General features: G+C 44.0%; 1 protein-coding gene across 4 annotated transcripts; it reads right to left on the bottom strand.

Annotated features, from left to right (window-relative positions):
* Positions 1 to 1913: 1913 nt before the first annotated feature.
* Positions 1914 to 25346, bottom strand: LRRC8A (leucine rich repeat containing 8 VRAC subunit A). 4 transcript variants are annotated; one of them, XR_012634909.1, is made up of 5 exons: positions 25290 to 25346; positions 23577 to 23702; positions 10776 to 12939; positions 5435 to 7477; positions 1914 to 3699 (listed from the first exon to the last, which is right to left on the bottom strand). XR_012634909.1 is itself a non-coding variant. In XM_074923426.1 (4 exons), exons 3-4 carry the CDS (start codon positions 12930 to 12932, stop codon positions 7202 to 7204), a joined length of 2433 nt encoding a protein of 810 aa, XP_074779527.1. In that variant the 5' UTR covers positions 12933 to 12939; positions 23577 to 23702; positions 25290 to 25346; the 3' UTR covers positions 1914 to 7201. The 4 variants fall into 4 exon arrangements, 3 of the variants coding, with proteins under 3 accessions (XP_074779527.1, XP_074779528.1, XP_074779529.1); XM_074923426.1 differs by having other exon boundaries at positions 1914 to 7477; XM_074923427.1 differs by lacking the exons at positions 23577 to 23702; positions 25290 to 25346 and adding an exon at positions 19791 to 19890 and having other exon boundaries at positions 1914 to 7477.
* Between the last annotated feature and the right edge of the window lie 840 nt (positions 25347 to 26186).

A 26186-nucleotide genomic window follows, 5' to 3' on the forward strand; every position in this document is an offset into this window, starting at 1 on the left:
ACATAATGCCCCAAAAAAGGTCAAAGAGAAGGATGTCATCTTTGTAAATACCTTCCAGTAAGTTTAAATAAGGAAGGCAGAAAGGACAAAACTGGGAAATTACCCCCTTTTCCTCTCCTTCCTCCCCCTCGGAGAGCTCTTTTCCAGACTATTAAAGAACATTTTCTCTTGCCAGCTCCACAAGAAAACTGCACTTCTGATAAACTCCATTGGAGGCTGCCAAAGCCCATCCCATGTCTGTACCAAAGGTACAGGAGCAAGTGGCATCTGGAACATGGACAACCCTGCAGCAGACAAAGCACAAGTGTTTCAAAGGCCTTTCTGACTGGCACAATTATCCTAATTTCCTCCTCAATAAGAGTTTCTATTGAAACTATTTGGAGCCAAGCCAGCTTGCCAGTTCTCCAGAGCTTAGCACTCTCACCAAAACTGCTACTGTTGGAGCTGCCAGGGTTATTAGGCAAGCAAAAATTTCAACTTGATTTCTTATCACCTCTCCTCAAGTATTCCATATGATCAGCAACAAGTGACAGAATATTTATTGAGAAATAAGGAGCACAGGAACAATAACCATAAAGTCTATTTAAATTGTATATTAGTTTGTAAAATGGCATAGATACTTGAATACTTTTGTTTTCCCCTGTATTGGCATTCCATTCTTTCAAGTTATCAGAAGCCTCAGAGATGCAGTAATTTTCCATCAAGAGAATTCTCATTAGCATCAACAGGTAAAAACAAGATTGTTACTTGCTTTGAAAATCAGCAAGGTAAAAAGCTTAGGGTGTGATAGGGCAAGGGGATTTTACAAGAATAAAACCAATATAGTCCCAGCTGCCTCTGTTGAATCTTTACTCTATAGTTTTAAGTGAGTTACATAGAAAAATTGGAATCATCAGGATTAGCAGTCTTTTTCCAAAGACAGATCAGTTTTCTTTACCCTTGGACTCTTTCCCCATCACTGTATTAGTCCTGCAGGAATCCAGCAAGCACCAGTTTTCTTTGATGATACCTTTCATTCTTTCCTTTTGCTCAGCTATTCAAAGAGCTGGTAAATCCTTGCCAAAAGGAACTGCAGTCCAAGAGAATCTTAAATGCCACGGAGCATTTTGTCCTCTTCTTTCTTGGTTTAGTCCTGCTAAGCATTTCATTTAAAAAAGTCATCAATGCCAATAAGCAGCATCAGAGCCTACAACCTTTCACCTGTTTCACAGCCTGCTCCCATTTTGTCACTGGAGTGAGGCCAATGTCACTGTAGTCAAGTAGTCTGGGACAAAGGAAGCCAGGGAAGGCAAAAACACAAGAGAAATACCTTTCCGTACAATAAATGAGCTGCACAAACTGTTTTTGAAAGTTACAGGCTGAGTCTTTGTAACACATCATGAAAGTGCTCACTTAGGAAAGATGCTATCTGCCAGCATTTTCAGTTGAAAGAGTAGTGCGTGGGGTAGGCAGACAGCTAGGAAACACACAATTTGTTACCAGCCGTTGACTGAAGACACTGTTTCTACAGCAACAGGCAGTTTTCTCCATTGACTTCAGTCCCTATCCCCTTCCTAGGGACCAAGAGCACAATTTGCATTTTGAAAACCCAACTTAGTTTCTACAGGTTTATGTAGACAATACTCCCAACAGTCCTGTATTTGGCAATGAAACTCTTTCAGCTATTTGCTGAAGTGATGGTGAAATCAGTAAAGCAGTCCAGGCTTGTCGCTGAGCAGGACCTCTTTTGCTGTACATCTACTTTTTGCTTATTCATAAAGGAATGTCATAATCCACAAGGACTCATGTGATGAGTAAAAAAACCCAATAATCCTACACAATAGCTGGAGTTATTAACATCGATCTTGCTTTTCAGAAGACAGAAGTGCCTCTGCATACAGAAGACTTAAAAGAAAGCAGACATAAAAGGAAAATGCAAATTAAAAATTAAAACTTTTATTCTGTTAAAGTGTCCAGTCTTACAAGTCTTTCAGAGAAAACAATAGCAGCCTTCAGTGCTTAAGGTGGAGGTGCTGTTGATCAGCTGCCCAAACAATCCCACATACAAAGTGAATGTCATGATTCTGAAATGTTACATCAAAATTGCAGGTCTCAGATGCCAAACCACAACCCTGCTCGTGCATTTACAAAGTGGGAGTGAACAATGTTTAAGCCATGAGTAGTGTCGTAAATGGACACATTTGTCAGCTGTAAAAGATGACTCAGGCTCATTAGCCCCCTTCTCATTAAGTCTCCTCTAGAAAAATTTCCCCCATTGTTCAATAAAATTCCTTTAAAGGAGACAGAGGGAAGAAGGGAAGGGTAATTCCAGAAATCCTAAATTAAGCCTTTCTTTGTGTGAATTCCCACAAAGTTCATCTTTACTACTGGGGTCCAGCAATTCACGTACAGCTACTTTTGAAAAGGGATTTCAGGGGTGAGATTTCTGGAGGATTTCATATTTCCAAAGCAGTTGAATATTAACCTACCACTGCAGCTGAAGGGATGGAGGGAGAAAAGTCTGGAGTCAAACAATACTCTTGTCCAGTTCCAATTCTGCTTCATGCACTATTAGAATGCAGGTAAGACAGAAAACTCACTGTTTTGGCACATGCTTAGTAAAACTACAGGATCCACTGTGTGGCCAGGCAGCGGAGAGGGAAAAAAAAATTTTCCTTTTCAAAAGTGAAGTTTAAGCAATAGTTTTACTAGTTAGCATTCACACAGCCTTACCTTAGGTAACATTTCAGAGTAGATGACTCTATGATATGACAATATTGTTTGTCAGTGAGAAGTCACGCCAAGAGTTAAGAAATCTCTCCATGGTTGAAAGAAAAAGAATCAGAGGGAACAGCTGGCTTCAGGCAGAGACTATTAAAAACACACTTGAAGGAACAAGTGCCTCTGTGGAGAAGTTACATTAATATATCTCTAGAGAAGGCACAGCTATTAATGAGGAAAAAAAGAGAAAGTTACTCCTCCCCTGAAGGAGGACAAAAAAAAAAAACATAAAAAGAAAAAAATCCCAAGAGCTCAAACCATGCGATTCCCTTCCCAAAGCAGAAAAAAAGGTAAGGAAAGGAAACAATGTCACAGATGTTGAATTGATAATATTTGAAATTTTTTTCCATACACATCATCTGTAAAGGATGTGCTATTGTTCTCAAAATTCCTAGAATAATTTGTTAGAGAGGAAAAAAAACCCCAGGATTTCACCGTGGTTCAGCAACAGAAAGCCACTTAATACTATTTATGGTAATGAACACCAAGAACTTTAATTAAAATGAAGTGAGCTAAATGGAGTGTATAAATGGTAATAAGAAAAAATAAAAAATGAGGTAGGATATTATCCGGAAGTGACAATTTATACCAAAGAACACCACATCATGAAAGATACCTGTAACAGCTACTTAACCAGACTGGCAGAGTAAATTAATTCCAGCTGCTGAATTAACCAGAGACCAAATCATAAAATCAGAAAACAATCTCAAAGTACAACTTCAGCTAACATTCCAGTGCATAGTTTCAGAGATACAGCAAGATTTAACACATTGAATAGGCTTGGTATTCCTTGCCTTTCAGCTGGTTCAAAATAATTGCAACTTACTACTTTTTGGGGTATTTAACAGGAAAGGTAGAATTACTAACCTTCAGTCCTAACACAGGATGAGTGTGCTTGTGATCTACAGGAGCTCCAAGAACTCAGTCAGCTCAGAAGTGCTATTAAGGAAACAGTTGGTTTTAATTCAAGTTATTGTATGGTTTAGCAGCTAATAAATAATCTGGTTTGCTACTACTAGAGTGCTTTGAAAAGCCTGTCAGGAGAACAAGACACTGACCAGACTGTTGATTGTTTGCTTAAATTGAATTTTTTCTGAATGCACAGATCGGTCTCAGAAATAAAACCCCTAAACTTCAGTTTAATGGAAACTTAAAGGAGGAAATATACACTGATTGAATGCTTGCAAATGAGGAAGGATTGTTGGTGTAAGCTCATCCCGCAGACTGAGCAATCCAGACAAGTATGGGAAGTGGATGACTCACTCTGCTGTGGGTTGAGTTCTGCAGGAGTCCTGAGCAGTAAACACATTCAGGACCTCATGGTTTAGACCCTATCCTTGAAGTTTTAAAGCTTCTTCCATCTCACCACATAAGACTGATACTCTGGAATCAGTATCTATTTGAGGGAAGACCAAGAAGCACATATCAGGAGTAAATAAAACATATTGCTCTCTTCCAGAGTGGCAATGTATTTTTGTGCCACCCATTTCTGGTACAAAAAGCTATCAGACTGCTCATCATCCCAATTTTGCCACACAGGAAGCTATCTCAAGCCCTAGCAGCCACGATCTAAAAAACTGAGCTTGGAATATTTCAACAGCAGCAAAAAGCTAGTGTTTTCATGCATAATCAATACTGGCCTGTCTTATAATTGCTTTGTAGACCTCAGGCATAGGGCAGTCTCTACTCAGCAAGCAGCAGGAGTACAGCTCTGTTATTTGCTCAGAAGTTAGAGACAGTCTCTCATTTCTAGCAGAGTAGCCTATTGTCCACTTGTCCTAGGGACTCAGCACCGAGATACATGGCAGTTCAGGAGACTTGCGAGCTTCTAGAAGCACTGCAGAACACTTTCAGGAGCTGCTTATAGAAGCTTCTAACATAGCTGTGTAAGGGTTAGTTTGTGTAACTAAGTCCACAACTAGAAAAGAGTCAAAGCACTCATCTACAGTGATCTAGGCATACAGAAGAGATCTCTCTGCTCCTGTAAGCTAGGTGAAGATCCTGTGAGGTGCTCTGCTCTTTCAGTCCCACCTAGTCTAAAATAATGTGTTGTAAACCAGTTAGCGAGTGGCCTTGAACACAAAACAGTTCAAGTCTCTATGCAGTAGCCATTACTCTCTAGCACTATCTTTTGGCACAGAGTAAGGGAAAAAAAAAAAAGTTTCCTTCACAATTCAAACAATCCCCACACCCAGCATGAGGAACTGACTGGAAAACAGTATTACTGTAGCTAAGCCTGAAGCCATTCCTGCTTTACTTGAGAAGCACTAAGCCCACCTAGCAATTTCTGCCCTCTCTGTTGATCCAAAATGCTTGTGCAAATAGAACAAGTACAATCCAAGCAGCATCAGCATCTATATTTCCCCGTTCTTTCAGCACTAGCCGCAACTAACACAATTTCAAGACACTAACCCTGTTAGAAACAAGAAGAGCTTTTACAGTACCCTGCCTCCCAGGGAGATTTAATTACATTATTCCCTGGACTGTTTAAACTTTTCATAGTGAATGGACTAAGGGAGGCAGAATTTACATCTTTCTTAAAAGCAGTTTTATAAACAGATCTCCTGGATTTAAATGTAGCTTTATTTAAGCATCTGAACATCAACAAATCCAGCGCCCAGTTAACATTGTTCATGGTTTCAGCATGTTTAGTGTATATATGTTCATATCTTACATCTGATGAAGAAAGCCACAGTGTGCCTTATTGCCCCAACATCCAAGGGATCACCACGATTTGCTAAGCCAGGGCACTCACTGGCAGCTTGCCAGGAACTGCTCTGGAGATGGCTGCAGCTTCCCCCTTTGGTACACATGGGAGGCCTCCAAACTTCTCATGCCAGCACTTTGGAGCCAACCTGATGTCTGATGCAGAGTATTACAACCAGGACCTGCAGGTCCTTGAGCCTCCTCTTCCTTCTGATGAAAAAGAGCAGACTTAGGGTGTATTGTAGGCACACCTTAACCACCCCACCTTAAGGACATGATTATCAGTAGCTATTACAAGTTATCTACCTCTGCCAGTGCAGAAGGTTCGGGTTTTTTCTGTCAAACAATACCAAACAGGTCAGACTTGTTTCAATAAAAACTGCTCTGTCCCAGGGATCTAGAGGAACTCAGTCCATGGAGGATTCTCATACCACTCCTTAATGCTGACAGAATGAAAGGGGGAAGAAATAGGAGGACAGGTTTCTTTTCCAGCACCAATTTCAATCAGCATTAGCCTCTTATTTACATCAAGAGGTGTAACAGGAACTGACAGCTGTTAAAGTGAGAGGACAACAGGGAAAAAAAAAAAGAAAAAAAAATCAAGCAGCTCCATAGACTGCACTCATGAAAAACACTGGCAAAGCATCTAATAGCTTAAGGGTTGGGGGAGGCAAAAGGTGCAGAGGAAACCTGAGTGTTCCTCTGTACTAACACCACAACCCGAGGAGACACCCCAACACACTGGCCAGTTGTATGTTCATATTTGATACATCACAAAATATCAGGAATTTAAAAGTAGCTTAAAAACTTTAAAAGCCAGATCCTGAAGCAACTCAGTGCTTCTGGTGAGTAGATTAGACAGTCTGACTGCTTTTTATCCAGATCTTTCTCCCACTTGCACTATAATCATCCATTTCAGAACAGGCTAAAGCTCTGGAATTATGTCAGTTAGTGCCTCCAGCACACCGGCTGGAGAAGGATGCTACGTGATCTACTCAGAACAAGTGACTTGAAACTGTTAAAATAGTGCAATCTTAAATGAAGAAATAGTTGGGGTGGTTTGGTTCCTTCTCTAGGGGCAGAGGAGAAGGTGTGGAGTGCAAAGGGGAAAGACAATTGATTAAAAAAAAAAAGATCCTGCATTCAAGCTGATGTCTGAAAAGTTTATCCCCCAAATTCTAATGCCAGCATCTAGATAAAATCAGCTGTTTGTATCCTATCCCACCCCAGTGTGGGGCCTCACTGACTGAATCTCCAGGTCAGAGGGGAACAGTACCAGGTGTCACAGAGATGCAGGTTCAAGAGTTTCCTAGTCTCTTGATCTTTGCTTGCAGGACACTGGACACTCTCAGTCCCTGACACATATAAGCCCCATCTGGAGCAATGCAGCAATCACCACATTTCATTTTCTCCTCCATTCAAAGGTGTTTCTTCTCACCAGTACCATCCACCTCACCCCACTTCCTGTCCAGAAGAACAGCAACACCTCTTACTCCCACTGGCCCTTGCTCAGAGGCCAACTAAGCTGTCTTGATCCTCATCCTGATCCCAAGCTTCCCCCATCCTGCATCTGAGGCAGGAAGCAGCCTCATCCAGAGTCATGTTTGTTCAGGGACTCCTTGGCTAGTCTGGTTGTGATCGGAAGGGAGAAAGGGGAGGATCTGGGGAAAAGGGGACTGGAATGGCCTTTTGTCTCCTTCTTGTTGGTCAGAGGCTTTTCCCTTTTTTCAGGGGTTCAAGCTTGCTCTTTGTCCGCCCTCCACAGCCGCTCTTTGACTTCCAAGGGCAGTGTGTTGAAGAGGTCCTCCTCCACCACAAGCCCACTGCGTTTCAGCAGAGGACACTCTCCCAGCTCCACAGGCAGGCACTCCAAGCGGTTCCCTCGTAGCTCTATCTGCGACAGATTTGTCAGCTCTCCAACCCGGGATGGGAGCGACTGCAGCACATTGTTTCCCAGGTTCAAGGTTCTCAGCTTCCTGCACTGGAACAGCTCTGGTGGGAGACTCTCAATCTGAGAAAAAAAAAAAAATCATAGGCAAAGTCACCAGCAAACAGGACACACGCTCATAAGAAACCAAGCTCACACAATGCTTCAATGTTTACAGAGCATTGCTTTTAAATCATCCACTTCTCCTTTGAGTAAGCTCCTGCTTCCCACCATAAGGGCTGTTCCCAAAGTAAAAGTCACTACACCATGATCATACGGATTCTTCTTTCAGACACTCAATTGCATTAGTTACAAAAGATCACCAGTGAGGGCTGCTAAAGCAAAAGGCATTGCCAAGGACAGGATTAGAGGACCAGAAAGCTGCTCACAGCTGGCCTATACTGTCACATGCTCCCATCAGTATTAGCTTCTTTCCATCACAAACATTCCACCCAAACTTTATACTGTCACTGGATCATAGCTCCTTTGTATTAAGTAGCCATTGTACAACTCGTATTCTACTGAACACCATGAAGACCAGATTTAGTCAGGAAACCTAATTTTGCTGTAATAAGAGCAGAAGCTACCCGGGTACAATCTCTAGATCCTGAGAACTGGGACTATTCTTCCATCATTTCTGTAGGGCTTTGAAATGTGGTAAGGACTTTCTAGTCTCCAAAGCACAGGTTTTTTTGGACAGTGTCAAAATTAACAAGAAAAAACACCTAAAGTCACCAGCTGTTAGCTTTCCCACCACCACCTTCATGAATCCATGAGTCACTAATTTAATAAGGCTTACTTCTATTAAAGCCTTTTAATAGTCCAGTCCTCCCAAAGAATTTATAGGAAAACAATAAGGCGAAGGTTTAACAAGCACTAAGCTACAAACTAAAGGTAGCAATTCAGTATTCCCCTCTCAAAGTCTCATCTGGGAAGCTATCATTTGCCTTTAAATGCAACTGTGTCCTTTTTAAAACTCCAATTATGCACAATATCATTCATGGCTAAATTAGACTGTAATCAGTTCTGAATGAGATGGAGTCCAAGGAAAAGCCAAGATGAGACCAGACCAATTAAAGACAATTCAATTCAGTCATTGTTACTGGTACTGTCAAGTGTTTTGCAAACAGCAACATGCAATCAAATGATCACAGGCTTTTGAAAATAATAGTGTTATTTAAGGGACAAGTATTGGTTTAGGAAGGAAGCAGCGTGCTATAATACAGCCTGCTTCCCAGAATGGTACACTAGTACCAGCCAACTCCAGAGGCCTCTATTTGCTAAGACTGCTGAGCTAGGAGAGGACACTTGAGATAATTCCTGGCCTTGGGAAATGCCAGCCTACCAGTCCTTGTGTTTCTTGCTGTCACTGTTTACTGTAAGCAACCAGGCTGTCAGAGCCCCAGGGCAATTGTGGCCTTGCCCAGACACCTGCAGAAGAAACAGAAACAGCTCAGCTGTTTCACTGGGTCCCCACCACCTTTTGCTTCAGAACAGAGTGGAGCAAAGGCTGCTCCAGCTTTCCTGTTGCATTAGCATTTTTTTTTTTTTATAGAGAAATGGGTGGTGCCACACTGTGCTGCAGAAAATGGAGCTGCCTCTCTTTCATACAAGAGACACTCCACCCCAAGACTGCTGAGGATACACTGCAGATTAACCCTTGGGAAGCTGTGCTAGGAAGGCTGCCAGAAGACAAATGGCACAGAATTATCCAAGTTCTGAACTGGAGCTTAAGAATCCCTCATCTTTAGTGAATGCCATCCTCAGAAACTGCCTGTATCAGCCTCACTTGCCCTGAAGAAATATTTTGGCTTTTAATAGGAAATGTGTGCGTACTATGACGTTTACCAGGGCTTACCCATACGAACAGACTGTTAGTGCTGGGAAAACTGAGTGAGGAGCTATTAAACTGGGACAGCTGAATGGGTGATTCTTGCCTGCAGTAACTCTTCAGTGGTCAACAAAAGACTTGAACTTTCAGACACTGACTGCAAAATGCTGGATGGAGTTTTAGGAATCCTGTGTAATAGTGAACTGCGTTAGCAATTAATACTTGATTTGAGAGCACTTCCCCTGTGAAAAGCCATACCATACCAGAGCTGCTCTGCCTCTTACAGGCAGTTTGACAATGTTCAGTTATGAATGTGTCTTGCCAATAGCAGTAAGGATCTTTATATGACAGTGAAAACCAGGACTGCTCCAGGACAATTCCACTGCATGTTCCCAGAAGAACCTAGAAGCCACTAATTAGATCTGTCTGCAATTTGTAGTTATGTCAGAGCCTTTTGTAACTTCAGGTGGTAATAAACTCTGAGAAAAAGAGCCTCCCAGGAATTTGCAGACAGAATGAATGAAAGCTTCAACAAGACATTCAGCTCAGCACATCAGTCTGGGCAGTCACAGACTGATCTTTGTGATACACAGTAAATGAAATCTCCGTAATCAAAAACACAGGAACAAAGGTTCCAGAAAAAACATGGGTAGAGTTTGCTTTAAGCAAATAAACACCCTCCAACACAAGTCAGGAAACAACCTGTGGTAATCAGGCAGCATAGCACATTTGGTCATCCCCTCTAACCTGCCCAGATCTTAGACTTCAACAGTTAAGGCTTAGACTTAACCTATCTGGGATTACACAAGAAAACCCACAGCCATCATGCTGAGACACAGCAAAGTGCCACTGTATTTCCTCCCCCCTGAAAGTCAAGGAATTGCCACAGTTCACACTTTCACATTTAACTGACAATTGAAAAATGTCGTTTAGTTCACTCTGCCCCAAGTAAGGACACTGCAGAAGATTGTTTTGCTGTCTTTGCTGTCTCTCTAAAGTCACCCTTTGGAACAAAACAACGCATTTTAAAAGTAAGATCTTAAGAACCATTTTTCGTAAGTCTGTCCATATCCAACCTTCCACAAAAAGTGTATGCTTACAAGACCAAACTATGGAGTATTCCCTAGAAATGCAAAGTTGTAAGTCACACACATACACGCCTTAGACGGCTGCTGCCATAGTGTATGTACATGTCTGAAATACACAGGCTTAAGTGCATAGTTCCAGAGACTACAGGCTTCCAACTGCAGAGAAACAACTCACAGGCAGGATTTCTAAGCAGCCTCCAACTGGCACTTAGAAGCAGTTTCACTAAGAGAGGAAATGCTACCGAACAAGGGCTGTTGGAAGAAAGACTTACCCCTGGAGGTATTTGCAATGTTTTGCCTTAGATAAACCTCTCAGAGAGAAACAAAAGCTTGAGAATTTAAACAGAACAGCAGTGCCAGGAGTATTTCACACAGCACTGTAGCATGTTTAGTCACACTGATTAACAGAAGTGCCAGAGTTACTTTTACTCACACAGGAACACTGAGCTCCTTGCTCACTTACCCTGTTGGCTGTCACAGCCAGATTCTGTAGGTTTTGAAGAAGTCCAACATCTGGCGGTATGGAAGTCAAGTTGTTGTGGCTGAGATCCAAATATCGAAGTTTTCGGCAATAGAAAAGCTGGGTAGGGATCTTTTCTATCTTGTTACGATTCAGGTAAAGGCGTTCTAAATTGGTTAGGTTGCCTATTTGCATGGGGATGTAGGCAATGTGGTTGTACCACAATTTAAGGCAAGTGAGACGATGCAAGTGCTGGAAGCTGATGATTTCCTCAATGGTCTTTAGGTTATTGTCCTTCAGGTCTATCTCCTGCAGATTGTGGAGGCTAAAGATAGAGTGAGGAATGCGTTCCAAGTCACAACGGATCAGCTCAAGCTCCGTCAAGTTGACCATTTTCTTAAGGCTGTTAAGAACAATGAGCTTAGTGCCCTCATTGTTGATGGAAAGCTTCTGAAGATGCACACCAACATCTGTCACCACCTGAGGCAGCTTGGTGAGGTTACTCTTCAACCTCAACACCTTCAGCCTCTTCAGTTCCCTCAGTCCATCTATCACAATGTACCGATTGTTTTCGGCACTCAAATTCCCCGTCAGATGAAGTTCCTCTAGAGTCTTCAAGCTATAAATCCAAAGAGGAATCTCCTTGATGTCTGTGAATTTGATGTGGAGAGATTTCAAATTCTCCCTCAAGAAGGCAAGGGCTGGAGCCTCAATTTTGGCAGCTGTGTGGTAGAGCCACAGTTCCTTAAGGCTGGTGAGCTGAGCAATGCTTGGGGGAATAGTGACATCAGGGATAAGCTCCAGCTTCAAGACCTCCAGCTCAATGAGGTCAAAGACTGTGTCAGGAATGCCGCTCAACATGAAAAGATGCAATTCCAGCTTATCCTGGGAGTTCTTGGTGATCCTCTGGCGCAGCTTCTCCAAAGTCCACTCATTGTTGAGGTTGAGCTGCCGCAATTTGTTCTCACTCACCTCTGACAGAAAGACAGCAAAGCGCTTTGAGTACAGTGGGTCATACTGATCAATCAGATGGAGCATAAAAGCAAAGTCATTTTTCACATCAGGAATGTCACTGTAACTGCTCTCCTCCCGGATTGACTCAAAGGAGTATTTCTTGAGTGATCGCCTCAACATCCACCACAGCGTGTACATGCAGATCAAGCCATAGAATATCACCAAACTGATGTAGAAAGATGCCAAGATTTTGAAGAGAGTGGCCAAAGGATGAGCGCAGCGGTACATCCTGTAGCCAGTCAAGCTCTCAATGTCCACTTTACAGTCAACATCAAACGTTATGTTGTTGACATAGTAAACTGTATAGCAGATAATCAAAATGAACTTGATCACTTTGATGATGGTCTGTCTCATGTACAGGCGATAAACTATATCTCCCTCTTCCACATGTGTGCGGAACTTTTTCACTTTCTCAAAGAGTGCTTTGGCCTGTTCACCTTCCTTTTTGTCCAAGACACCAGTTTCAGACCGATCCACAATCCCTTGCTCAATTCGAGACTTTGTTCTTTGCAGCATGGGAACAGTGGCTTCCACATCCTCACTGACTGTGGAGGATTTCTTGTCCATGGAGCCATTCATTTTCCCAAACGCTGGCTTGGTATCACTCTCTTCCACCACTGTCTCAGATAATGCCCTGGTTGTCCACGGAGAGTCAAAACACTTTAGCAAAATAGACACAAAATGCTCCAGCTTGGAGCTGGTCCTTGGGAATTTGAACCAGAAGTTGCTACAAGCCAGAAAGATTAGTGTATGTAGCAGTACCAGGTAAGGAAAATACTTAGCAAACCAGTGAAGACGGTTCTCATAACACACTGCATCTACATAGTTATACTGGTGCCGGTCCAAATCATACCGGATCCCCGTAGGCCCTGTATCAGTAGAGGGCACAAGACTAGAATTATAGTAGGTACGTTCTGGGGTTGCAGCTGTCCAACCTCTGACTGAGTCATTGCAAGAGTCTTTGGTAACCCATTTACAGGGCAAACAAATCATTTTGTCCTGGGTGACCTGAAGTGTCCCTCCAAATACTGCAATCATCAGCATCACTATGGAAATGTAGTCCGTGAAGACATCCCACCATGGTTTCAGGATGCGGTATGCTGGCTGGGTGTCAGCAAAATAGCGCAATTCAGTGACTGGAATCATGATTCACCTGAAAGAAAACCAGAAGCAGGCATTAACAGCTTAAACTGTTTTGTTCTGCTTTTCAAGAGGGCATCACAAAACTCATGTTAAGCACCGGCACAGCAAGACTGGAATTAGCTGAGACCCAATTTCAAGTCACTTGGAGACAAATGAATGAGGGTCCCTGTGAGTAATTTGCTACAGCTGAGGCTGTGAAGTTAGTTTGCTGCTGTCTTCCCCAAGAGATCAATCATCACAAAACATCAGAACCCGTATTTGCCATTAGCAGTCTGTGGGGAAAGACATTCACACTTAGAAGAAAGCTCACAGGACAGATTTAAACTACCCCAGCCAGACCTGTATCTGGGAGTTTACTGTTTTATCTAGGGAGTTTCAGGGATGAAGGAGTTTGCCAGCACTGTTAGAAGCAATAAAATCCATGCACAGAGTATAGTTGTCATGAGTTTGAGCTAGAAAATAACAATTCCGCATTTGTGTGGCTCTCAAACTGCAGGGGCAAGGAAGATGATTTACATACAATACAGTCATATTTCCTAGAATCACTTCACATTGATAAAGCAAGCTGGAGAAAGAGAACAAAGTTGCCTGCTATGACGACTTTTCCTTCCACGGAAGTAGTTTTGCCTTCCTCCCTTTGCATTAATTCTCCAAGGAAAGATTAGTTACTTGCCCTCTGATAGATTAAGTACTGAAATCCTGTAACAGCTGCTCTTTGCCTTATTTACTTCAGAAGTAGGGGAAGGGGGAAACATACTTAGAAGAATTCACTTCCCTGACCAACCACTCCCACCTAGAGTTCATCTCAGCTGGGATTTAAGTGTCACAAAGAAAATCAAAAGGTTCTGGGAAGCAGAAGCCTTATGGCAGTGCTTGTTCTGTTCTTCAGACTTCCAGATGAAACTTCGAGCACATTCTTCAACAAGCCATAGAAAGCCCGGAAGCCTGACTGATCCATGAATCCGTCACAAAATTCCCCTTCTGACAGGCAACACAAGAAAGGAACATGAAGTCATTGTAACTTGTTCTAATGACAGTGAAAAAGCAGTAATACCACATCATGCTGGCTAGCAAAATTCAGGAGTAGGCCAAGCACTAATCTTTCAGTCATTCTGAAATTCAAATGAATTTGATGGTAAAGGAGGAGGAGCAAAAATTCCATCATGTTTCCCCAACCCATAAGATATTATTAGTACAGACAGTCCCAACAAGTCCTGGTGGATCTACAGGGTCAATAGCAGAAAGCTTTCTTTGACAAGTGGGGTGCCCACACAACCTGCTTTGATAGAATTCAGGTTTGTATTTAAAAATGAACTTCCAGCACAGAACTGCAAAGGAAGCCCTTGCTAGTATGAACTCAAAAAGCACTGCACTCCCTAGAGACACTAAAAATACAGAACTCTATTCCCTGGTTTGCTGCTTACAACAATAAATGGTAAAATGCCAACTTTGACTTAGTTCTATTTGGGAAGGCTACCACCTCTAGTTGCTTGCAGATTGAAAGATGACAGTCATCCCTGAAGAAGAGTTTGCCCTTCTGCCCACCCAGTTCCAATACTACATTAGTTCACAAAAGACAGACCTGAGATAACACTACATGAAATTTTTAAAAAATTTTTGCTTTTTTTTTTTTCCAGAGTGGGGAATTTTGAGAGACAAAATGGCAATACTTGTTCTAGAAGTTCCATAAAACAAAGCACAACATCAAATCTATTAATTTATCAGCCAGTAAATTCATGCAATCCTGGCATAGGATGCAGAAACAAGGGATGAAAGTGGCCATACACAGCACTGCCAGAAGAAACTACTGTCCCATTAGGCTGCAGAGCACTAGCGAAGTGGCTGGCATGCCTCTGCAGAACGGACTGCATTGAGCAGATTTGGGCAAGAGGATTACACATTCACAGGGAGAGGGAAGAACAGGCAAAACTGAATGTCTTCTGAACAGCTAGAATAAGAGTGACAAGGTGTCCAAAGCCCTCCTCCCAGTCCTGTTGCTAGCTTACGGCAAGGCATTTCAGCCATGCCTCAGCTTCCTTCTCTAAATACATCCACCTCAGGGAGAAGAGCCCATTTGCAAGAAACATTTGAGAAAACGTGTCTGTGCATACTACAGAAATACTAATTCCAGAATAAAATAGGGTACAGAATTTTTCTTTATGCCCCCTACATCCCAGAACACCTCAAATGAAGCCAGCAGTTAAACAGCTCCCTGAATCGCAGTTCCTGGTGATGTATGTCTCCTCAGTTAGCCTACTGTTTCGCCAACTATTAGGCCTAGCATAAAGGACACAGCCAGCATAAAGATGAACCAATAACCAAATTGTATTTGATACAAAATGGTCAGTACACGAGTGAACGCTGGGGGTACAAACAAGTCAGTCAGATTATACATAACCAACATCAATCCCACTGACCCCAACAACGACACTGTATGACCAACAGTGGGTGGAGTAGATGGTGAGATGCAGTCTCCCATAGAAGGGACGGGAGACAACCGAGTCAACAAACCAAACACATAAGACCAAGGAAGCCACACACTGAATCTCTTCACAGCCCGTGTTTACAAAGGCCAGACCTGACTGGAGCCCAGTCCCAGGGAGGCGGGAGGTCCTTCCCCAACAGGGAACTCTGCACAGGGCACCCACCTCACACACAGACACTGCCCCTCCTGCAAGGGGTCCCAGCTGTTATCCCTCCGTGGGACCCCTGACCTTGGGTTACTCACTGCAGACCCCTGGGGCTCCTTTACCCAGTGGCTCTGTCTGCCAGGCCAGAGCACCCTGGAGGGAAGCCTAAAGGGAAACTCACCCCCCCTTTGGGAAGCGCTGTGGGAATCACCCAGATGTCAACCTTAATTTGGGGCTTGGGGTTGAAACCCCAGCATTTCACCTACACAGACAAGAAAATTCAAAGTCAAAACTCACTTCATCTCTGTATTTTCCGCAGGAGAATCTAGGTGGGACAGAAGCCTTATACTATCCCAGGCCCCTTACTCATCCATTCCCTCCCTCTTCAGAACCATCAAAACAGGATATATACCTGATTTTTTTTTGTCTTTTTGTTCATTAGGCTTTTTTGTTAGGACCCTTACTACATCAGGCTAGGAAAGGAAGCCAATGCATAGAGAAATTAGAAAGTTCAGCTACTGAAAGGTTTGACAGCCAGGGCAGGACTACTGACATACTGCTGAACCACAAGGAAAAACAAGACAAGAACTCACGTGCCCTCTGTCACCCCCTGCATCCCTCCCACCATAATCAGACAGAGGGAGCAGAGCCCTGCACTTCTACAATACAAATAAGAGAAAGCCTGGAAAGGTTTGCAAAAGGGGAACACAAAAGCTACTGAAGTTACCTGCTGGAACACTTCACTTTGACATGGCTTAGCTTCCGAAATCCAACTATGCTTGCGGGTGAGCACAGCTTCAGTTCTATCAGATTTGTAACCCAGGGGGGCTTTGAGAGCCAGAGGTCTCACTACACTCCACCCTAAGGCTCCATGAGAGCCTGATGGCAGTCTCCCAGCACGTACACATCTATCTTAAACACTCTTGCCAGATGCAATGGAAGGCTTTTGTAATGACTCCTTCTAAACTACATCTAAGAACTCAAATGCTGCCATACCATTCATTGCTCTCCATAAATGCTGTGTAAGATCCTATCCCTCTTTTCAGGAACATGCAGTGAAAACACTGATATGGTTCATAAAAAACTACTCTATTTAAACAACTCCTTACTCCTCCTATTCCACACAGAAAAAATTACATATTTATCTCTTTCCTTCTCTTGCCTAGATACCACTTCTCCCCAGAGATCCCTCCTCCTCCCTCCAGTGTTTCATCACTCTTAGTAGGGAAATTTTTGCAGGAATTATTAGACCCTTCCTAATTACCCCAGCAGGCTTATTCTTTTCAGGAATTGGGGTCTCATGGCTAAGGCATTTTCAGACATTGGTTGTAGTGCTGGGTTGCTAGTTCTGCCCAATCCAGGAAACACCTAATTTCTTCCAACAAGTCAACCTTATGCTTACTTTGATTTGTATCTCAAGATAGTCAGGAAGGAAACCGGCAAGAAATTAGTACAGCAGGCTCCCTAATTCTATTTACCAGTTACATGGGGTAGGAAATCTCCCTTTACACAGTGCACCTACAAGACAGTTAAAAATAAAATCATCTGAGTGTCCCATGATAGTCTATTACAGCTCAGTGTCACCAATTAAACCCCGGTTAGGGTGGAGCAGGAAATCTCCTGCCTTCCAGTAACAATGACAGGATCACTAGAGGAAGAAAAGGACATTCACAGCAAGTCCTCACTCCTCCTGGCAGCAGTGGAGACCCTTCCAACTCCCAGAAGAACAATACAACTGGGGGCCACCTTTACAGAAGCTGGAATTTGCCATACCTTATCTAACCTTCCTCCATCTGCAGTAAAAGGGAAAATTGCCCACCAAAAACCTGAGAAAGTAGGTGAGAAAGTTGCATCCCTCCTCACCCAGATTTCCCATGCATGCAATCCATTTCTAGTTCCTGAAAGACAGTTCTGCATTGACATGCAAATGTCATTTTTATTTTTTTGGACTTTATTTTGCCATCATTTTAGAATGTGATTCTTGTTGCAACACTCTCCCTTCTGTATTAGAACAAGCAGTTTTGCTGCTAGGATTGACAACGGCAGACTAACTCCAAGAAGTCAGATTCTCAGGGGCCATCTCTGTCACTTGATGCTCCCCTGCATGCTAGAATTCTCCCCATAGGCACTGTGATTCCAACCACTATGTAGAAACCAAGCAGGTAGCTGGAACACATTCTCCCAACAAGTACAGGGGAATGATTTACATGGATGATAGTATCCTGGCATAAGACTAGGAACAATCCTTGCACAAAAACAGCTTAACAAAGAAAGTTACCTCCCTTGTGACCAAGACCAGACCGAGCTCCAGAGGACCAGCAGACAAACAGCAGAGATTTCAAGCTTCTGTTCTTTTCAACAGTTGAACTCCGGTGTGCTTTGTCAGCAGGAAAGCGTTTACTGGGAAGAAGCTTCATTTCCTAAGTCAGCTCTATCATGTAGCCTCACTGAAGGCTGAGCACAGAACATGAACTGAGTGAAGGAGTTTATAGAAAGGAACAGTCATAACTGGAAAGGAAGTACTGTGTCAGAGCAATCTTGGGGAAGAAGGATCCAAGCTCCTTCATATATACCTCAAGTTGCAAAACTTGCCATTTGGAGCTCAGAAACAGGGAATTTGTGGACAGTAGAGTTAACTCTGTCACATGGAAGGCATTGATACTGAGATTTTGAAAGAGTGCTTTACTCAAGTTTAAAGGCAAGTTGATTTCACTAAACTTGCGTAAGCTCAGAACATCTCTGCGTAAACTCCTGTCAACTTATCAGAAGCATAAGGAAGTAAGTTTTCCAAGGGTATAATTAAATAGGCAGGCTTTAGGTATTGCATGCTGAAGGACAAAAAAATAAATCTTACAAGTGTCTGTCTCGGAGGTGTTTCAGCTTTTGAATTCCACAGTGCTTTCCTAACTACCACACAGTCCCTGAGCAGTCCCTCACCCACCACTCCCCAAGAAATTACTTCACCTTTGAGAGTTTCAGCTACGCCAAAGCAGCACTACAACTCATATCCAGTATAGAGCCACCTTAGGACAGTTTATACCAGCAATATCTGAGATTGTACAGGGAAAGATCTGTATGCTAAAGCCTTGTTGTCATACAGCGGGATCAAAGCAGACTGAATAGATGGGCTCCTGAAATCTTTGCACAGTCCATATTTAAATAGTACATACCTCTTCAGTGCCTCCAGATTCACCTGGATCCAAGTTTGCATCCCACCACAGACTCCTTTTGCCTGACAACCATCCCTGCCTCAGCCAGCTGGGCACCTACCTATGTGCAGCACAGCCTCACCACTAATGATGAACAGGCTGATACGACAGACAAAAACAGCAGTTTCAGACTTACATAACCAGCCTGCCAAACCTACCCCGACTTCAGCCAACCATAAGCATCACCAATATTAATCCTGTGTTTTACTAGACACACCTGGAGGAGAAAGATAATCACTCATGTTAGAAGAACAGGGACATTCTGAGCACACCACACCTAAATAGTAGAACCTGTCAGAAACAAGATTAAACGTATCTGGCTGACAGAGACATCATAAAGCAGCATGTACTTTACGCGATAAAAGGCTGACAAAGCTGAGAGTGTGAATGTTTTCCACAAACCCCAGGACGCCTGTGATATTTAACAAGTTCAAAGATAGCAACTGCTGCAGGAGCAAACATCCTCTGATTCGGACAACTCCTCTATCCAAAACCATCCAACCTAAACAAGTGAAGATTGACTTATTGCTGACAGACACCTGGCTAAATGGCGCTTGAAATTCCTGCCTACAACTGCTGGCCAGCATACCCAGCTAGGGACAAAGTGAACAGAAACAACATCACTGTTCTGTTTCACTAGCTAGTTTGTCAGATTGACTCATCATTTGTTGAACACTTTATCCAGGCTCCTCTTTCCTCCTCCTTTCTGTTATGAATGGAGCTACTGGCAAAATAGGACTACATGCAAGATATCGTGACACACACAAGAATTTAAGTTTCCACCCTCTACTCCCAGGACCTCCCTGAAATCAGGGAAGTCCTCCTCACCTTTAGTGGAATGCAGCTTTCAGGTGAGGCACTCTCATAATACAGTTCCAGGTAAGTAGACATGGATGCACTGTATATTAGTTCTTTCAACTCTTTAGCTTCCACTATATATATATTCTTAATTCTCAGTAGATTTCCTTCTGAGATTGTGGACAGCAAAGCAGAAGTCAAGCACTGCTGACAGAATTTCTTACCTTTCAGAAGCCCAGAGAAAGGAGTTGTTCATGTGCCGACAGCATCAGAAGTAGATAAGGGAAAGAAAAACCTCGATGCTGTTAAGACTACAGCCCTGATTATTGACGAGCTACAACATGTTACAATAAGTTTTCAACAGAGCAGAGCTTTCCTCCCCAGCATGCTGCCACCTGAAATCCTAAAGAAGGGCATGACACAGAGCTCTTTGTTCAAAAACCAGGAAATGTAAGAGCTTTGCTGGTCAGAAATGGGACTGGCAATTTAGGTGTCTCCTCCCCCATGTTTATTAGGCCCAGAATTAAAAGAAAAAAAGGAGGCTGAAACAGAGCTGCTTTCAGGAACCCCTCAGAAAACCTTTCAAGCACAAGGACAGCCACGTGATCAACTGGAAAAGTCCAAGACATGAGATGGAACAACTCAAGTGATTTTGTCCTTTGCTGTTTGGAAATAAACAGCAGTGAAGCCAGATGCCAGAGCCAACCGTTATCGCTACATCAGGCCCTTTCTGCCTTAAAGAAAAAAAAAAATCTATCCTGTGGGACAATTTCCTCTGAGACAGAGAAGCGAACACGTGAATTTTAAAGGGTCATTTATCATTTAGACTGATGGACAGAGTAGCAGAATGGCAGCTGCCAGAACTTACACTCTTCACTTAGTGGAACAGCCAGTGAACTCAACCCTGAGAGCAAGGTAAGCTGGTTTTCGCACAACCATCCAGCAGCTGTAGGCAACATTCAGTCCCACCCAAGCCCCAAAGATACAGCAGGACAAAGTGAACTGACTGGGTCACAACATCTTTACTGAAGCTCATGAAAAAGAATCATCCACCTACACTATGGACAGCACTATCATCTTCACAGCTATCCCTTAATTGATTCTTCCTGTCAGATGAAAGACTGACATTCTTAACAGTGCAGCACAACAGCTTCTGTTTACCATCACACAAGCAAGCCTGTCCTAACAAGTACGAGGAAGAACATCTGCACTATCAGAACAATCCATGCCAGAGATCTGGCTTGGCCTGCCACATTTTTTGATTGCGGACAGCATTTTGCCCCAGCTGCATAGAACTGAACACAGTCTGAAGTTATCAGCACCACTGACGCTTGCAACAGGAACTGTATGTCGGTGTCATACAGCTACATAAATTTAAGTGCTATCAGGTGACTTGCAACAGTGATGCAAACCAGAGAAAAATGTCTGTGTCAGCTTATAAATTATGAATGTACATGGTCACAGGCTTCCTATCCAGAATTAATTTACTCTTCGCCATAAAAAAAGATGCTTCAAGGACAGGGCATTGGAGCTTGTCTTGGAAAAGGACAACTGCCTTATTCCAACAGGAGACTATGAAACACTCCCTAGTACTGACTAATGCAAGTGATTGAATTAATTCTGTTAGTTACTACTTAAGATAAACTGACAGCAACAGCATTAACTTGTAACAATCAGAACAGCTTCAAGCACCTCATTAGCTGCAGAAGGCTCTTCAGCATTTAACTGCAGCATTGAGAAGAGCCATATAAAAAAAGGTAACCAACTGGTTTCAGCTAAAGACAGAAATGGTGGACAGAACAGAGCTTTGACATATCTAACAACAGGTTGAGAAATCAAGATACTAGATTCAATGCGAGTAAAAACTTTTAAGGAAGGATAATCTTAATTGATTGCTGACAGACTGTCACAACATGCAGAAATCCATGAGTGTTACCACAGCTGTTTTCAAGCTCAAAAAGATGAGCCAGTTAAGATGAAAGAAGATGCAGATGAGAGCAAAGAAAGATAAGTAAGATATCGGCTATCAGCACAATAATATTTAGCCTCAGTCTGAGGCAAGAAAGGGGAATAAGTACATATTCACCTATTCACCATACTCTATAAGCCTTGTCTTCAGGACCATGAGCTCCAAAACACTGTCTGTGATTTCCAGCTCAGAACATTTTCTGACTGCATTAGTCAATTAATAAGGGACAGGCCATCTATCCTTTCATCACCAAGATATGACAAAACCAAGACTCAAAAGCAGAACCTGTTAACTAGTCCAGTACACACCTTTACTGTTCACAAAGGTAGGCTGTAGCTAGAGAAGGCAGCTTGCAAATTTGTCACAAGAGGAGCTTTGTGAATTGCCAAGGTAATTTTATAGCAAATGTTAACAATGCTTAGTACACAAGAAGGAAGCACTATTATTTCAGCAGGGAGGTCATGACTGAATAGCTTTTGGTTTCAAATACAGTTTCATAGCAGCAGGAGGAATATGTATAACCAGCTATATGAACTGGATTTCAAGTTGCAATACAAAATACACACACCACATCAACAGTTTAAGGAAAAAATGCTTGAAAGCATTCAAAATATGCTCGTCAAAACATGTACACTGTCAAACACCTGTTCAGTATTAGTGTGTGTATCCTAAACTGAGGCTATTTTTGAAAAAATGCATAAAGGAGGCTCACCACACTGCAGCTGACTTAATTTTTAATCATTACCAAAACAATAGCTATGCACACACACCCCCTCCATAATAAGGAGCCTCACACTAAACTCCTAAACCCTTCTCACTCTGCACTCCACCGCTACTCACCCGACATTACTCTGTTTTCCTAGATACCAATTAGGCTCAATTTAACAAGAGAGGTGAGTTTCATTTCCTTTTTAAGTACTCTCCTAAACAAAACCATTTAGAATGTGGAGAAATTACATGAAGGCCTCTAATAAGCCTGCTCCAATCACACAGCAATAACACAAAAACTTATACCGCTGCCTCCACTGCTTATTTAAATAAAAAAGTCTCACAGAACCCCAAACCACAGACCATCTTTCTGAGTGCCTGCAGCATTTGCTAGAATTTAATCAACTCAAAACATTCAGTAAATCATCACTGGAAGGCTTCAGGCACTCCACATTTCAAACATGGAAACATTAACTTTTAAACACATGGCTTCTGGCATACTTTAAGAAAAATATTTATGCACCTTGTCTTTGACCTACATGAATAAAGTTTGGGTTTCCAAATACCATGAGAGGATCTGTATGAAAAACAAATCAGTGAACTGCCATAACACTAACCAGAACATCAGACAAGTCTTAGGGATACTTGTATGCTGGAAGCGACATCCTGCCCATCTCGCTGCTCAGAACACTGCCGATCTGGACAGCATTTCTCATTCTGAAGATAAGCACAGAATTCTGCAACACCTTTCATCACTATCCTAGTGAAGCACCAAGGAAGCAGGGAGTTTCTTGCAACTAGTTTCTGTCATTGCCTAACTGACACCCACATGGGTGACTCGCCAGCGCACTCCTAAGAGCTCACTGTGAACAACTGCCTAGGAGATGCCTGTACAGCTCTGCAAACATCACCCCGCAGGAAACGGAAGAGCCCCTACCAAACTGAACAGTTCCTGCTACCTCTCAGCTGCATCCCTCTTAGCTAGCAGTCACCAAACCATTTACTGGACAGCCTTCAAGTATTTACCATTTAGTGCATTGAGAAGTCCAGGTTTACATGGCCAGGAGTTAGATGTATGGGTGAATATGGAAGAGTCACATTCTACTTTGGAAAATACTCAGTTCCTTTACCCTTTTTTCATCTTAAAGCTGACTAAGGGCTTGCAGAATTCAATTAGCATACCACCACTCTCCCCATATCACCCTCTGATCAACCACCTTTCCCCTTATCAGTCATCTCACCACTGCCCTGTGCTTTGCAACTATGTTTGAGTTGTATCCTGGTTATTTTTTGGCTTTACTTTACCACTCAATAGCTAGCCTGTAGCCCTTACCCTGCAGCTGGGTTCTGCTATCTGCACTTTAGTTCTCTGTGCTGGAAGTGGACGATGTTCCTGCGTGCTGGATCCTGAGCAGGTGCTGAAGCGTTGCATTCCCCACACGCCATGGGAACAGCTTCCCTGAAATGAAACAGAGATGATCAACAGAGAAGAGGAGATCAAGTTCAGAGGGACCATGTCATGTAAAAGCTTGGTAAAGGTTATTAAGGAGTAATGTAGAGGGTCACTGGGAACCAGAGACACCCTGATACCTAGAAAGATAGTAAGAACTCTAAAAGTCGAGTAAAACTTTTAGGAATAAGGAGTCTCCAACATCTGTTATTTCAACAGAAGTTACCAAAATGCAGGTTGCTGCAGACCCAGTCAAAGGAGATGCTGAATATTAATAATAAAACTAAGCACAAACTGGTAGGGACAGATTAACTTCCTGAAAGATTTTTTTAATAGGAAAAAGGATTAATGGCTTTACTAACTACTTTCTCATCTGAAAAGCCTGATTTTTTTTTTTAAATGTTACTGTCAGGAATATCTGAAAATATAGATCATGTTCCTAACCACCCTGGATTCAAGAAAATATCCCCTTTCCTCTCAACACCTACCTACAAATACATATCTTCTTAAAGTGGCAGCAGTTTAGCATTATCAACAAGAATTACAACAGCTTTTTTTTTTCTTGCTTCCTGCATGTCAGCATAGGGCATGGGAAAACAGTCAAGGGAGCAGACTAAGCTTTGAGAGATCTCTCAAGCATCCAGCCTCCTAGCTATGTCAGAGAGGACTGCAGAACATCAGAAAGCATTTTGTCAACAATTGGGAAAAATTAAAAGGAAGGGACATCACTGGAAGGAAAAAAAAACCCACATATCGGTGAAGATGTTCAAGAATACATTCCTCCTGACCCCGAAGTTACCCTTAGAGCTGACAGATTTCAGAGCTACACCCTCATAATCAAAGCTATTCTATTCCAGCCGTGACAGACTGCAGCAAAGGAAGCGTTCCGAGGAGAGGACTCTCTGACCTTCTCCCCCCACCTCCTCTCGGGCGACGGCCTCGGCACCAGCCCAGAGCCTCAGCACCTCAGCGCCGGCTCCCCCACACGCAGACTGCGCACCAGCCCCGCCTGCCCCCCGCCCCAGCTGTCCACAAACTCAACAGACACCCTCTGTTAGGAGATAGAAATAATAAAAGCAACCAGCGCCCATCCCCATCCCCGCTGTCAGGCAACAAACACAGGACGTCTCCCGCCGTTGCGGGGAAGCAAGGTCCGCCGGAGGGGACACCCAGCACACACACACCGGACGGCCCCGCCGCGCCCCACGGACGTGGGGGGGACTCACCTGCCCCCAGCCCCGGCTCGCCGGCAGCCGCCCGACGGGGCAGGGACGGCGGGGACACGGAGGAAACGAATTACTGCCGAATTAGTCAGCAAATCCTCCCCGCCCGCCCGGGCGGTGCGAGGGGAGCAGCTGGGCGCTCAGGCCCCACCTGGCCGCTGCCCTCCCCTCAGGGCTGCGGCCCCTCGGGCGCGCCCCGCCGCCATCGGACCCCGGCCCCGCAGCCCTGTCTTACCGCGGGGGCCGCTCCCGTTCCCCTCACGGCCGCCCCACCCGGGGGGACACGTCCCTGCAACCCCGCGCGTCCGCACCCGGGGCGCCGAGGGGGATCGCGGCGTGAGCCGAGCCGCGGCACCCCTCCGCCAACACCCACCTGGCCACCTCGGCCCCCGCCCTCCCTCACGCCGGCTCCGGCTCCTTTTGTTCGCCCCTAAACCGCACGGCGGCGGCCCCACCCCGGAACTGACCTCACCCGCCCGGCATGGCGGCCATCAGCCCGTCCCGCCGCCGCCGGCGAGGAGCGAAGGAGGGTGCCGCCATCTTGAGAGCGGGCACGCCGAGAAGGGCACGCGGCCATCTTTGTGCAGGGCGCGGCCCGCCAGGGGGAGTGGGCGGCATTCATGGTGGCAGGGGGCGATAATGAAGGGAGGGAGAGGAAAGTGAGGGCGGGAGCGCCATCTTGGTAAAGGGCAGCGCGCAAAACTGTGAGCGTCTTAAAGGGGCCGCCACAATTCCAGCCTCAGCGCTGGGCAGGCGAAGGAGAGGGTGGCAGGACAGCAGGACTTTGGAGTACAGAATCGATTCTTTCTGTCAGAAAAAAATAAAAGTTTGCTCTTTATTAAGATTTATGACCCAATCATGATGGAGCCTTCTATCATTATTTCATATAATGTAATTCTATGTACAGCAACTCAGTCTTGCAGCCTGTGGCGCTGAGGGACAGCAGCCTCGGTCTCTCAGGAAGAAGGGAGGAAAGCCAAGACTGCCAAGGACCTCTTCAGGCCCTGATTCAAGCTGGTGTCACTGCTGTGAAAACACAGAAGAGTGAAAAAGGATAGCTGCCTTGCCCTGACACCACGTTATTTTAGTTTTAGCCCCTCGGCGTGGTTCAAGCCATCCAGAGCCCTGAGAGGAGTTTCTGCTCGGCTGTCCAGGCCACCTGTGCATCACCTCCAGGCTCACAGACAAAAAGGAGGCTGTGCCTTTCCTTCTCAGGGCCCTATCTCCTCTCAGGTGACATTAAAACCTTTCCTTAGCTCCTAAACATTTA

The sequence above is a fragment of the Athene noctua genome, chromosome 20 (genome assembly GCF_965140245.1).
Source record: "Athene noctua chromosome 20, bAthNoc1.hap1.1, whole genome shotgun sequence".
In the NCBI taxonomy this organism is placed as follows: Eukaryota; Metazoa; Chordata; class Aves; order Strigiformes; family Strigidae; genus Athene; species Athene noctua.